The sequence below is a fragment of the Bos grunniens genome, chromosome 8 (assembly GCF_055505025.1).
Source record: "Bos grunniens cultivar Pamir isolate PY7600 chromosome 8, Bosgru_T2T1.0, whole genome shotgun sequence".
In the NCBI taxonomy this organism is placed as follows: domain Eukaryota; kingdom Metazoa; phylum Chordata; class Mammalia; order Artiodactyla; family Bovidae; genus Bos; species Bos grunniens.
In genome coordinates this window covers 86668826-86683971 of record NC_141172.1, presented here as the reverse complement: position 1 = coordinate 86683971, position 15146 = coordinate 86668826, and the positions used below count along the sequence as shown (strand labels likewise).

The following is a 15146-nucleotide window of genomic DNA, read 5'->3' as shown; positions in this document are numbered from 1 at the left end:
GGTATAAAATTATTTTATTAATAATTCTTTCCACTTTCATATCCAGTTAGTACTTTTCCAGACATATGTGCTTAGTTGCTCAGTCGTGTTCCACTCTTTGTGGCCCCACGGACTGTGGCCCACCAGGCTCCTCTGTCCATGGGGATTCTCCAGGCTAAAATACTGGAGTGGGTTGCCATGCCTTCCCCCAGGGGATCTTCCCAACCCAGGGATCAAACCCAGGTCTCCCACATTGCAAGTGGATTCTTTACCATCTGAACCATCAGGGAAGCCCAAGAATAATGGAGTGGATAGCCTATCCCTTCTTCAGGGGAACTTCCCAACCCAGCAATTGTATTGCAGACAGATTTTTTATCAGCTGAGCTGCCCATGAAGCGCCTTTTCTAGACATGTCAGCATATAATCAAGCATCAGTTCATGAAGCAGATTACCTGAAGTACTTAGCAGAAACAACATAAATGAAAAGCATAAAAGCCCTGAGATTTTCTTTCCAAGTGGGCTGTTATATTCTAGATATTTTCAATCTTGTTGACTACGAAAAAGAGAAGTGAGTTTAATGTAGTGTTTGAGGGGGAAAGTTAGGTGATAAATCTGAATGGAGGAACTATCTGTTTTGAGGCCACATTCTCAGTCAGGGTGGATCAGCTCATGGGAAACATCAATTATGTTGGGCTATTGCTCTTAGAGGACTGACCCTGAGAGCGTGTCCATGCCATGTTAGGAGCTGGAAGACTGGGAGGTTGTCAAAGGAATGCATGCTCTATGCCAGTACCCCTTTTGCCCCATGACTTGGTGTTTGTTTCAAGCCACCAGGGCCAATAGGTGATTGAGGCTTTGGCCTTGAAGAGGTCAGTATTCCCCGTGGTCCAAGGTGAAACTATCCACGGCTGCCACCTTCTGGCCCTCCTGGCCCTCAACCCCTGTCGGCACACACCCCTTCTCCTTGGGGAGGGTGCACCTAGTTGTCAAGATGGCATCTCATAGGACCATTTTCTGGGGAAAATAGGCCAGATGGTGCCCCATCAACTGAGGTGATTCAAAATATGCTCTGGTTCAGGGTGCTTTTCAACCATGAGTCATCTCTTTGAGTCCTTAATCAAACACTGCAGTGACAAAACTTCATATTATAGTACAACCTGGGGAAGGACACTGAGTTGCCCATTCATGGAGCCCCATCGGCAGGCTTAGAACCTTTCGCGCACCTGGCTTCCTTGGCCCCTTCATGCATGGAGTCTGTGTGGCAGCCGTGGAGGAGTCCCTGTGGACTTGGACCACACTCCTGACTCCCACCACCTGGTTATCCATCATTCTCTTTCTGACGGCCCAAGGCCCGTGTGCTGATGCACAGTCCTCCATCCATGTGCAATCCCAGACATAAGCAATTTCACTGCAGAGAAGACACAGCTTTCCACATTTACCTTAATTCTGTAGTGTCCAAGGGCATCATTCAGGGTTCAACCAGGAGAATGTGATCAGTCAGAGATGTATGCATGAAACACCCACATTGCACTCACACACATACACACACATAGGTAATTTTTAACACACTTAAGTACATATTTATATACACATCTGTATACATGTACACACACACATATATATATTGACTTATCACTAGGGCTTGCCTTCCACAACTGTTGGGGCAAGTTCAATGTCCATAGGGCAAGTCATCAGGAAGGGAGGATATGCAAGGTGGAACTGTCATTAACAGCCAAGGGTCAGTCACTCCCCCACCCCACCCCTCTTAGAAAAGTCTCAACCTCTTCTAAGAACTCTTGACTTATTAAGTCAAGCCAACCCAGGATAATCTCCCTAAATAAAATCAACTAATTAAGAATTTTAATTACCTCTCCAAAATCCCTCCACAGCAGTACCATGATCATAGCTTGAGTCAATAACACAGCACTATCATTCAGGCCAGTCAGGGTGACACGTCAAGACGCTATCACCCCAGGAAACAGTAACCCAGTGCTGTGAAGAAATAAGCCCCTCTCCCACCCCTGTCCTTATTCCGAGCAGCCCGAACCCACTCACCCACAGTGATACAGAAATATGCAGAAGATAAGATCTAGTAGGCCTTTAGATTAAAGAAGAATGTCTAAAGAAATTCAAGAAAATATCAGTAAGACTACCAAAAAATAAAATACATGTGTGGATAAGAATCAAAACATCTTCCAAAGAAACATAATAAACTTGGAATAAATATTAGTAGTGATCATATATGTATATATACACATATACATATATAAGGTCAATATCTTTACTATATAAAGAAATTATATAAAGCAATAAAAGTTTTAACTATCTACTAGGTTAGTGGGCATAGGATAGTTTATAGGAAAGAAAATATAAACACTTCTTAAGCATAGGAAAAGCTGTTGCATTTCATAAGAGAAATGCGAGTTAAAACTATGGTGCTCTCTTATGTCCATCTGTAAAACTAGCCCAAATAAATAAGCTTGGTGACACCACACAACAAGTGTGTGGTGAGTAAGCTGTACTTTATTGGAGAAGTGTGAAATGGTACATGTCTAACATTGCATCATTGACAAAGTCTGGAAATAATTTAAAAATCAATGGGAAATAAATGAAATCAGTTATAAAATTCATACCACGATGGGTAGCTGAGATATAGAGTCATTTCCAAAATGCAATGTTAATTGAAGATGACAAAGTCGGGCACAAATATATGTGCAGATACAGTGTAGAATGTTCTAGAAGAATATAGCAAATACTGATAGCACTCGTTGCCTTGGGAGTAGGAAATGGCATGTCAAGGAGACCCATTTTTTCATTGAAATCCTGTTGTGCCTTTTAAAATTTGCCCCTCTTAAATTACTTAATCACTTTTAAAAGACAATTAAATGTTAGAAGCTAATTAATCTGATTAATACTGTGGAAATACTTTTCTGGCTAAAAGAGGGCTATTGACTATTTAAATTTATAACAGCTTTGAAGTATGCATTGAGCTTTCATAAAAGCCAAAAATATCAGTAGTTCATTAACAAAGAGAAGCATTGTATGATTTAAGCAATGAATTAAAAATATTTTAATTGCTCACCAGAAATATTTTAGGAGAACTAATACTTAGGTCTTAAAAAATAAAAGAGGAATTTTCCATTATTTAACCAGTCATGAAAAAGACTTGTGGGAATTATGTCAAATATCCCATCTGTTAAGGTATAAAAGACTTTCTTGAATTTGTTTATTTGTTCAATATGAATAGTTGTTTTTTAAATAATTCAGACACAAAATGGATGTGATAGAGCCTGAATTAACTCTAGCATGCAGATAGTTAATGACAAATGTGTTATGATTTGCAGAATATTATTAATCAGATAATTTGAAATGTTATGACAAAAACTTAAGGGCAAGAGTATTTTTCTTTAGATATTAGTAACATTTTAACACTTGAAAACATGAATGAATTTAACTGAAAATAATACAAGCATAATCTACCCTCTCCTTGCTTCCTGCCATCACTTACTCTAAGGACTGGTAATCCTTACATGAATAAAATCCCTCCTATTGTTAGCATTGGAATATTTTTCTTTGCTGCCTTAAGTATGTAAACCAATCCTTCTATTGAGGATGACTGTCAGTTTGAACAACAGCAGCCTTAAAGACTGTGCTTCTGTTTCAGAGTTCATAGGCACGTTCTCTAAGATGAAACATAGCGTTCACATTTGTCTTCGTTGTGGAAAAATGTTCTAGAATTTCACATTCAAATCCATTTTTCAGGTTTTATTCCAGCACCTACATTGCTGACTGGAATACTTTTAGACATTTTAACACGATTCACGAAGAATCAGCTAGGAGAAAGAAAGGAGTTCTTAAATCATGCCCATGTACTTGGTAATGTGGAAGCAGTGGGCCACACCCTTGAGAAAATGTTTCCACATCATTATAAAGGACCAGCTCTTAGAGCTTTGCTTCTAAGGTGAAGGAAGATTAATTAGGACAGCCAAGTGCTTATTTTTATGGATCTGAAGCAAACGGAAGGTTATTTCATGCCCTGACCAAGGAGAGTCTGCCTTTAGCTCTGGACACTTGGACTGGGACCAAAGTCATTCCACTGAAGACCAGAGCTGTGTCTGGTTTGGGCAGCTGCAATTTCTGAAGCCTACTGGCTATTTTTGTCATCGCAGTGGTTGAATATATTGTCATCATTATTACTGCTGTTACCTGACTTGAAAATGTGTTTTAAGTCTAAAAATTAAGGTCTAGAAATGAAAATCAGAATACCTGGCAAAAAATGTTCCCGAGTCAGGAAACTCTGAATTAGCTCCGTAAAAGCAATGTATTTTTCTTTTTTGTTCACTTCTGAATCTGTACTTCTTAAAAATAGGCACTCAAAGGATATTTGTCAAATATATTTTCTGCTTGCAGCTAAGTAGCCAACAGGAGATCAGGGATCATAATTTATAACCTGTGCTTAGTCACTCAGTTGTGCCTGACACTTTTCAAGCCCGTGGACTGTAGGGCGCCAGGCTCCTCTGTCCATGGGGATTCTCCAGGCAAGAATACTGGAGTAGGTTGCCATGCCCTCCTCCAGGGGATCTTCCCAACCTAAACAAATCCTATTTTTATTATTGTGGAGTGATCTGTTTTTACAATTTTTTGAAAATTGTAAAAATACAAGTTTTAAATTTACAAAACTTAAAACTCACAAATTGCGCTTTGGAAGGTGGAACGCTAAGGTAGCTAGTACCATCTAGTGGTGTCCTGTGGTTTGACTTCGGTTTCAAATATCAGCAAAAGTAGAGGGAAAGCAACAGTCAACATTTCATTTATACCTTGTTCTCTATGCAGAAAAGGGGATGTTATTGATTAGGGCAGAATAAATGATAAAATACAGAGCAGAAATAATAACTACAGATGATATAATGGATCAGCAATATATTTTTCATTAAATTAAAAGGCATTTCAATTCTAAGCATTAACAATACTTTGCTAATTTATCATTTTGCCTTAGAGTTCATTGTTTACAAAGTCCTCAAATCTTCTTTTCAATCAAGCATTTGATTCCATAGGGTTTTGTTGTTCTACTGAATGGTAGAATCACCAAGTGCTTTGGGAAAGATGAAACTTGCATTTGTAGCTTCATCTTCAAATAAAGTCAATACGGCCTTTTTAACAGACACAGTAGAAAAACCTCCCGTTTCTTCCAAAGAGCATTCTCTTTGGAGTGTATTTCCATTCTCTGTCCCAGTCAGGGTAGGGAGGGCCGAGGGGTCCAGGCAGGGAGCTGATGTGGTTATTGAGGGAAACTCTGGGTTTAGGCTACAAAGTCTGGTAACCACATGGGGGTCTAAGTGGGCAGTGTTGAAATGAAGCCCTTGAACCACCTTGGCTTTAAAGATGGGGCTCAACCTTCTCGAGAGGAGACCCACAACCCATTTTCTTATCCATAGACAAGACAGACAAGGGATGGACACCACACAGCCAATGAAAGTATGCATCACTCTGTCCAGGGCTGTAGGCAAACTGTGGCCATCACTACTGATTCCTATTCCTCATGCCTAGTGTCTTTTTCAGTACTTTTTACATCCCCACCTCTGTTTTTAAATTCTCCCTGGCAGGATTCATATCACAGATCATTGCATTCTGGCTTCAAATGTAACAGCCTTTATGAAGTCTTTCTGCTCCGGAGAACATCCCATCAGGGTGGAGGGGCTGCAGTCCTGGGATACATCCCTAAGTGGGCAAAGAGTGGGAGGCCTTCCAGTGCAGAGAAGGGGTAGCGGTGCCTTCTCCTTGTCCATAATGGCTGGTCCTGGGATCATGGTTTTGCTTTTGAGTTCAGAACCTTCCTACCTCGAGGGAAAAAATTAGAGAAGTTGAAATGATAGTCAATGCAAACCTAAAAGAGAATTTATTTTTTAATTTGAAAACTATTTCAATCTTGTAGTTTGATTACCGGAGGGGACTAAGCAGAGCAGGAGTATGGCAAGCTTTGGGAATTACCTAGTTTCTCCTAGGACAGTTCCGTTGAGACAGGGTAATTATAAATAAAAAGTGAACTAACTGTATATCCAAGAGTCTTATAATCATATGTTAATTTTTTAAAGTGGTATATTGTTATTTGGAATTATCCACACCTATTAATAGAACTTGAGAGAGAATTCATTTTTAAATCACATTAAAAGTGTTTACATTTCACACCTCCCAGTTTGAAGTTTATCTCCATTCACTCGTTCATTCATGTTATGTTTGTTGAACACATTTTTATTTAGCAGTGGTTGAATGAACAATTTAGCAACAAAGCTCTGGTGCAGTGAATAAATGATTATATCCCCTGTAACTTATATTCTATTTTCATTCTTGATACATCACAGCTGTTTCTATTAAACAGTTTGATAAGAATGCTGAGATAGTCATCAGAAAATGGATACAGTGGCATTCCATTGACACATAAGAGTGGATGTCCTTTAGCTTGTCAGAAGGGCCTTTGCAATGGTGAGCCAGGGCTCTATAGAGCTCGGTAAGCAGCAAGAAGACAGTTTCAGGCACAAGTGACCATGTCGCAGAAGTGATGCACTGTGACTTCATTACTGTACTTTTGGATCCCGAGCTGGGGATGTCAGGAAGGCAGGTGAACATTCTGTGTGTGCCAGTAGATAAGCGACTGTGTAAAATTCAGCTTACTGTCTGTTTCTCTAAATTTCTCCAAAATATGGCAGTATCTCATTTCTTCATGGCCAGTGTTTGGGCACTGCTAAAAAAAAAAAAAATGGGTATATAAAATTTCTTTCTACTCAACTCATGCCAAAAAGATAATTTGAACCATGGTTTTTCTGTGAACCAAATTTAGTAGCAATATTCTTGTTTGGGGGCTTCCCAGTTAGCTCAGCTGGTAAAGAATCCGGTTACAGTGCAGGATGACCCTGGTTCGATTCCTGAGTCAGGAAGATCCCCTGAGAAGGGATAGGCTACCCACTCTAGTATTCTTGGGCTCCCCTGGTGGCTCAGACAGTAAATAATCCACCTGCAATGTGGGAGACCTAGGTTCAGTCTCTGGGTTGGGAAAATCTCCTGGAAGAGGGCATGGCAACCCATTCCAGTATTCTTCCTGGAGAATCCCCATGAACCAAGGAACCTGGCGGGCTACAGTCCATGGGATAACAAAGAGTCAGACATGAGTGAGTGACTAAGCACACACCTTTGTTTTTAGTTGAGGAGAAAGGTGGATCTCCACTGAGATGGAGACTTTTGGAAGGGAAAAGATATAGAAATATAACAGTGGATTTCCCTCCATTATTTCCTGCTGCAAATTGATGCAAATCAAATAAATAATAAGGAAAGGTTGCCATTAATAATGGCCAGCAAGGCTTTTTTATCTGCATCAGTTACCTGCTCTGAGTACAAGGAAGAAATACCTGCCTTCAGGTTAGCAAAATCAGGCTTCCCTGTCTCAAAGGGTTGGTAGATGAGGATGATGACAGTAGTGACAATTAACAGGGGGGCACTAGACCCTGGGATGCTAGCGGCCGCTTCCTCTTGGTACCTCTAGCTTACTGACCAGACCCACACTACCCTCTGGCATCTACCCAAATACTGCTAGATCTCCACAGATTGTAAAGATACATGTGGATACTGGGAATTCATGGATGCTTTAGAGTTGGGAAGTGGGCTGAAGCAGCTGGTGGATACTTAGTGTTTGTTTTTCAATAACTTCTCTGTAATATTAGAAAGAATTAATGGAGGAGAATGAATCCAAGGGGATAATGAAAATCCTTAGCATCTTTTAGCAAGTGGAAGTAGGATTTGAAAGGGCAAGTAAGTAGGCGGGAATTCCACCGAAACAGTTCTGGTTAATTCTCTCACACACCCCCTGGGATCCCTGCAGGCCCCTTCTGTTATAGAAGCATGAGCTTTATTTAGCCTTCACAGCATCCCATCAGTTGCCCGGGGAATGAGATAAGCCGTGCTGTTGTTGTTGTTTTCCTGTCTCTTTTCCTGGTTCCTTCCTTTGTCTTCCCTGCTTAAGTTAAGATGTGATTATTTGAAAATAAAAATTAGTATTCAGGCCAACTCAACAGTGTTATTCATGAAGAAAAATGAGCTGTTATCATTTGTGTGCCTCAGACCCGCACATCCTCAGGGAACCAGGTGGATAGTTCTACAACATTCAACCCTTACGAGCCAGACCGAGGACCGTGGGCCAACGAGAGAGGTAAGAGCTGCCCCTTTGGTCCTGGGCATTCACAGCGCAAAGATGCCTCCCACAGTCCCTTGCGAACGGCAGGGCAGGCTCACCCTGCTGTCAGCAGCTGTTACAGGCACTGCTTAGCAGTGAGTGATCCTGTCATCTGGGGGCAGGTGGAATATGCCATGTGTCTGTGAGTAGTGGTGTCTGTTGGATGAAATGGTCTGTACAGCCTCCCTCACAATAAATCAGCCATGTTGAAAATATCCTTCAAACCCCCTGCTTCAGAATATTTCACCTTTTCCAGTAATAACTGACGCTACTTAAAGTTTCCATTTCTAAGATCTGTTCTTGGAAAGATGTCTGTGTCCAGGAGTAAATTCAGATGGAGGTCCAGCAATGGGTAGCTGGTAAAAACTGAAGAAACGTCTAAGTTTTGGGATTCTAGACATGTTCAGAGAACTGCAGTGATTCTGTGAGGGCAGGAGAGGAAGCACCCCTTCAAACTCACGAGGCCTCTACTAGACTGGTCAGAAATGGGGCCTCTGGACCAGCTTCTTAGGTTTTCTAGGTGGCCCCAGGTTTTTGTTTTAGTTGGTAAACCTGATCTATTTAATGCTACAAAAAATCAACCCCAAAGTTAGTAGCTTAAATCAGCAACAGTTATTTAATTATCTCATGCAGATCAGGAATCTGGGCAAGGCTGAACGGGGCCATGGCAGCATGGGGCCTCTTACAGGCAGATAGGGGGTGGAGCTGGGCTAGCAGGATTGGAGACCGTGGTGGGACTAGAACCAAGGCACTGGAGGCCAGCCAGCATCTTTCATCTCCAGGATATGGAGCCTCAGAGACTCTTCATCTGGTCTCTCCACCTGGACTGGCTGGGGCATTCTCACAGCATAGAAGGAGCCAGGGCAGTTAAACAACTGCATGAAGTCTGAAGCTTCAAGAGTCCCAGCAACCCAGACAGAAGGTGCATGGCCTTTAGGACCTGGCCTGAGTATATCACAAGCATCACTACTGATGTACTCTATCGGTGGACATGATTACAGAAGCCACGGAGGGGAGGTGGCGTAGACCCCGCCTCTCAGTGAAGGAGGGCCAGGATTTTCAGACGGAGTTTAAAGGCACCACAGTCCATTAGGAGTGCTAATGGTAAAGAATCCACCTGCCAGTGCAGGCGAGGCAAGAGATACAGGCTCAGCCCCTGGGTTGGGAGGATCCTCTGAAGTAGGGGGTGGCAACCCACTCCAGTATGCTTGCCTGGAAAATTCCAGAGGAGCCTGGCAGACTACAGTCCATGGGACCCCAAAGATTTGGACATGGCTGAGCACATCTGTCTCTGCTGCTGACAGGAAAACTCTTTCTTGATGTACTTTAGTGCAAGAACAGGGGTCAAGAACAACAAAGATGAGGGCCTTTTTCCTACCTTGCCATCGCTGGGAAAGGCTGTGCTCACAGGCGCTATAAATGCCCAAGATAACCAAGGTCATGAAAGGCAAGGCATGACCCCAGGAGGCAAGAGCAGGGGACAAGGTCATGAAAGGCAAGGCATGACCCCAGGAGGCAAGAGCAGGGGACAAGGTCATGAAAGGCAAGGCATGACCCCAGGAGGCAAGAGCAGGGGACACGGCAATTTCACATGGGATCAAGTTCACAGGCTGCAAGTTTCTTAACTCCTTTCCAGAAGCTCAGAGAGAAGCCTTGCCCATGGACACTGAGGTCTACGAAAGCCCCTATGCAGACCCCGAGGAGATCCGGCCCAAGGAGGTCTACCTGGACCGGAAGCTGCTGACCCTGGAGGACAAGGAACTGGGCTCTGGGAACTTTGGGACTGTGAAGAAGGGCTATTACCAGATGAAAAAGTAAGTCAAAAGTTTGCACCATTTCCCTGCACTTATTCTCATGTGAGCTTACATTCTACAAACTACCATATATACATATATCATGTTCTTTTAATCCCAGACACAAAATGTAATGTGGCATGGCTAAATCCTTTGTGATTGACTGTATAATTTTTGTTCATTTCTGGTACAATTACAATGAAAGCATCCATTATATATATTAACTGTGTATGTAATAGTTTAGATGTATTGTGTGTCCTTTATTGCAAATTAAGAAATAGAGTCAATGAAAACATAAGAAAATAAAAACATCATATTTTACCACTCAAACACTGCAACCGTTAACAAACCTGAGTGTCTATAATTTTCAGGTCTCTATATGCACATGCATGCACATATGTATTATTTAAGATGCAATCATTCATTGATAACAGTGTTTTCACTTACTTTCTTTGATTTTTAAAAATTGCGTCTCATTTCTCTTAGCCAGAAAATTCTTGATGACAAGTATCATTAGTATAATTATTTATTTGCTCTAGTCTATAATTTCAAAGAACAGTATGTATTATGTGTGTGCATGTGCGTATTAAGGTGCTCCAGTCGGGTCCGACTCTTTGCAACCCTATGGACTGTAGCCCGCCAGACTTCCCTGTTCATTGGATTCTTCAGGCAAGAATCCTGGAGTGGGTTGCCATTTCCTTCTCCTGAGGCTCTTCCCAACCTAAGGATTGAACCCATGCCTCTTATGTCTCCTGCATTGGTAGGAGGGTTCTTTACCACTAACACCACCTTGGAAACCCTAGTATGTAGTATATAACAATTAAAATTGCTAGATTACTAAAAATCTCTTTGTACTTTATTTGGTGCTTAGAAGGCATCTGTCATGGAATTTTCAGTAAAATTGGTTTCTAAAGTCCTTTGAAACAAATCCTCTGAAAATCTATGTCCAAGCTAGGAAGTTACTGATATGAATATAATTGGGTTTGGTTGTTTGATGCTATTTTAAATTTAAGGAATTTGTATACAGTTTTTTTCTTGAGCAGATAAAAGGGTCAAAAATACGAGCAAGAGTAGGCACAGAAACATGCTTTTAATCATACGCCTTTCACCATATGTGTTTATATATGTGTATATATATGTTATTGTTCAGTCACTAAGTTATGTCCAAGTCTGTGTGTGTGTGTGTGTGTATATATATATATGACATATGACAGATATATAAAGTCATATATATATAGATATATGACTGCTATGCTTACTTTTAAATAAATTAATATATGTCCATTATTTTATAAAATGAATACAAATTATCCTGTATTAAGGTATAAATTTTCTCAACTTGTTTGTGATACTCAATTCCTTGCTTAATTAAATATACAGATTGACATGGACATGACCATAGATACATAATTTCAACTAGAGATGTGGGGAGAGGAAAGGCCATATAGGTTAACTGGGGGCAAAATGATGTCTTTACAGTATTGAGTCTTCATATCAACAAGCATGACTCATCTTTCCGTCTACTTGGGTCTTTAATTTCTCTGAGCAAAATTATTTACTTTTTTGTGTAGAAGTCTTGCACAGCTTAGTTGCTGGATTCATTCATAGGTATTTAGTATTTTTGGTTTTATATGTGGTATAATTTTAAAATTTTTACTTGCTATTCCTTGGCCTTGCTTGAATGCACGAATATGATTTTGTCTGTTTCCCTGATGTCCAACAACTTTTCTTAAAGTCTTCTATTATTTTTCACTCATTATTTCCAGTAGTTTATTTGTGTATTGTTTGACCCAGAAATATATCATCTATAAATAACAAGAGTTTGATTTCATCCCGTCCAATTCTCATACTTCTACACTTCTTCCTTGCCTTATTGTATTAACTAGAAACTGTGGTTCAATGTTAAATAAAAGTGCCAGTGGTCACATTCCTCATTCCTGATTTCAGGGGGAAAACTTTCAATATTTCACCAGTAGGTTCGTAGCTGCTCTTTATCAGATTATGGAAGTTTCCTTTTATTTCTACTTTTCTGAGAGATTTGTTTTTAATTGTAAATGTGTGTTACATTTTTGGTTTACTTTTTCTCCTCTGCTGATAGTCTTTTTCTCCTTTGTTGTGTTTATGGATGAATTACACTGATTGATTTTCAGATGTTTCACCCAACTTGCATTCCTGGATCAGATGAGATCAGATTAGATCAGTCACTGAGTCATGTCCGACTCTTTGCGACCCCATGAATCGCAGCACGCCAGGCCTCCCTGTCCATCACCAACTCCCGGACTTCACTCAGACTCACGTCCATCGAGTCAGTGATGCCATCCAGCCATCTCATCCTCTGTCGTCCCCTTCTCCTCCTGCCCCCAATCCCTCCCAGCATCAGAGTCTTTTCCAATGAGTCAACACTTCGCATGAGGTGGCCAAAGTACTGGAGTTTCAGCTTTAGCATCATTCCTTCCAAAGAAATCCCAGGGTTGATCTTATGAATTATATATTCATTATATCCTTCTCATAAAGCACTAAATTAAATTTTCTAATATTTCCCTTTGCATTTTTGCATCTACATTCATGGGAGATATCAGTAAATTATTTTCCTGTAATTTTTTTGTCGGTTTTGGCATCAGGCTAATGATAACCTCATAAAATGAGTTGGGGAGTTCCCTTCCTCTTTTTGTTTCTGGAAAAGTTTGTGGATGTTCTTTCTTCCTTAAACATTGGAAGAATCAAGAGGTTTATGCTTGTTAATTTTGACCCTTACCTCCCACCATACGTGAAACTAATTCCAGATGGATGGTAGACTGAAATGTGAAAGGTAAAACAATAAGCTGTCTAGAGATGGCATAAGATTATATTTCCTTGATCTCAGGAGGAGGATGCAGAGGCTTCTTGGGTACTGGATAAGTTCTATACTTCCATCTGTGTAGGAACTACATCTTGTGTGTGATGTGTAAATACTCCTGAGTTCTACACTGCAGCTATATGTTCTTTTCCAAATGTATGTCAGACTTACTCTGTTATTATATTTTTTAACCTATTTTATTTGATACTTCTGTTTTTATTTTCTACTTTTGAAGTTCAGCAAAAGAGTTATACTTCCTGCATTTGTGGAAACTGTATCATGAAAAGATGCAGTTTTTCAAACTGTACATAGTTAAGTGCTATTTATTTATTTAAGCCCCACTATGTCAGGATATTTTCAAGACTTTAAACATGACTTAGATGATGCTTTTATTCAAAAATGGAAAACAATTAGTTTTTTTCAAACATTTTGAAGCATGCTTGAAATGAACAAAACTCAGTTTTTAGAAGTGTTTTGTAAATTATAAGCTTCAACAGTGCATGCTTTTTAATTCTGCATCTGGAAATTCATTGTAACACATATTAAAGGCATGTTGCAATTACATACATTATACATAATAATGTGATAAATCTCAAGATGTTACTGGAATCCATGCATGTCATAGTTTTTAAAGTTTATTTAAAAGTTATTTAAATATTCTACAGTGTGTCAGCTTTCTGGTTGGTTGGGATATTCTTCGGCACTCTCCCATTATTTTCAGCTAATTAGGTATTACTCCCTGTCTACAAAATGAGAGAACATGATTGAAGAATTAGCCATGTACAACAGACACATTTCCACTCTGTGGCAGGTATTTCCATATCATCATTTCCAGCACAGGAATTATGCTTCATGGAAGATAATTATACGTGAGCCACTTTGAAAAGTGTCTTATGTGTTCTGATTTCTTTTGCAGAGTTGTGAAAACAGTGGCTGTGAAAATCCTGAAAAATGAGGCCAATGACCCTGCTCTTAAGGATGAGTTATTAGCAGAAGCGAATGTCATGCAGCAGCTTGACAACCCTTACATTGTGCGCATGATAGGGATATGTGAAGCTGAGTCCTGGATGCTGGTCATGGAGATGGCAGAACTTGGTCCACTCAACAAATATTTACAACAGAACAGGTATCCTTAGGTGCCTCAGCAGCTCATATGTGAGGGGCAGGGCCTGTCTACCCAATGAACATCATAGCCTGATTTCTTCCAGAACCCTTGTCTCCTCTAGTGCCTTCCCAGAGTTGGCCCACAATCAGGGACCTTGAGTGGGGAGGTTTGAGAGCTGTAGTCTTTGGATTAAGTGTTCTTTAGCTCTTAATTTATAAAGAAAAACTCTAATTCAACAATGTGGTCTCCTTTGCTCATGTCATACTGGCCTGGTGATAGAGTCAGCCCTAGACTATCTTGGCAAGCATTCTCCCCTTACCAGGCAGAAAGAATGTGCTCTTTTAAAAGAAACAATTAAATAAACATTTTATATGGGAAATCAGTGATATTTTACATATCTGGCTCACTACTGCATTCCCATAAGTAATTATTTTTGAAAATACCCATTGCTGTTAATTCATTGCAACCATCAATGGAGTAATCATGCTATGCTCATCTCCAGCCATGGTTGAGATAGAGAGTCATGAGGAATAAGTCGTAACAATAGCCACTGATTACTTTATCCCATTTGCACCTGTTTGTACTTCACTGGGACTCAAGGTTGCTGTTCTTACCTTTTCAATATTGGAAAGAGGGTTCTAACTGAACCCTGGCTCTCCATGAGACAGGTCTGACCACCCTGTTATACTGCTTTTCATGTAATTCAAAGCACATGTTGAAAATTCTAGCAGCTGAATACCAGTCACCACCACTTATGACTCTTGCTTTAGAAGAATAGGAAATAAGTTGGTTCATATTCTCTCTGTATAAGAAGCATGGTTGGTTGTTCTGAAATGGACTCCTGTTCACTATCATTAATGACATATGTGTGACTTTCAGGCATGTCAAGGATAAAAACATCATAGAGCTGGTTCATCAGGTGTCTATGGGAATGAAATATTTGGAAGAATGCAATTTTGTGCACAGAGATCTGGCTGCAAGGAATGTCTTGCTGGTTACTCAACATTATGCCAAGATCAGTGATTTTGGACTTTCCAAAGCACTTCGTGCTGATGAAAACTACTACAAGGTATGAACAACTTACCCACCACTGAGAGCAGCTGGTAGTAAAAATCTGAAATGCAAATATATGGTTCTTTATTTTATTTTGGTAAGATTTCAAGAAGCAATGTCCCCATAGAAAAATAACTGTGTAAGAAATGTTCTTCTTAA

General features: G+C 40.2%; 1 protein-coding gene across 4 annotated transcripts in view; it reads left to right on the top strand.

Moving 5' to 3' along the window:
- Nucleotides 1-15146, top strand: part of SYK (spleen associated tyrosine kinase) — a 107962-nt gene that overhangs the window by 76189 nt on the left and 16627 nt on the right. For 2 of the 4 annotated variants that reach the window (XM_086414469.1, XM_086414467.1), the window contains 4 exons: nucleotides 8089-8176; nucleotides 9840-10014; nucleotides 13746-13955; nucleotides 14814-15003. In XM_086414469.1, the coding sequence (XP_086270595.1) occupies nucleotides 8089-8176; nucleotides 9840-10014; nucleotides 13746-13955; nucleotides 14814-15003 (663 nt within the window). Of the gene's footprint in view, nucleotides 1-8088; nucleotides 8177-9836; nucleotides 10015-13745; nucleotides 13956-14813; nucleotides 15004-15146 lie in introns of all 4 variants that reach the window. The other 2 variants (XM_086414468.1, XM_086414466.1) reach the window with 1 other exon arrangement.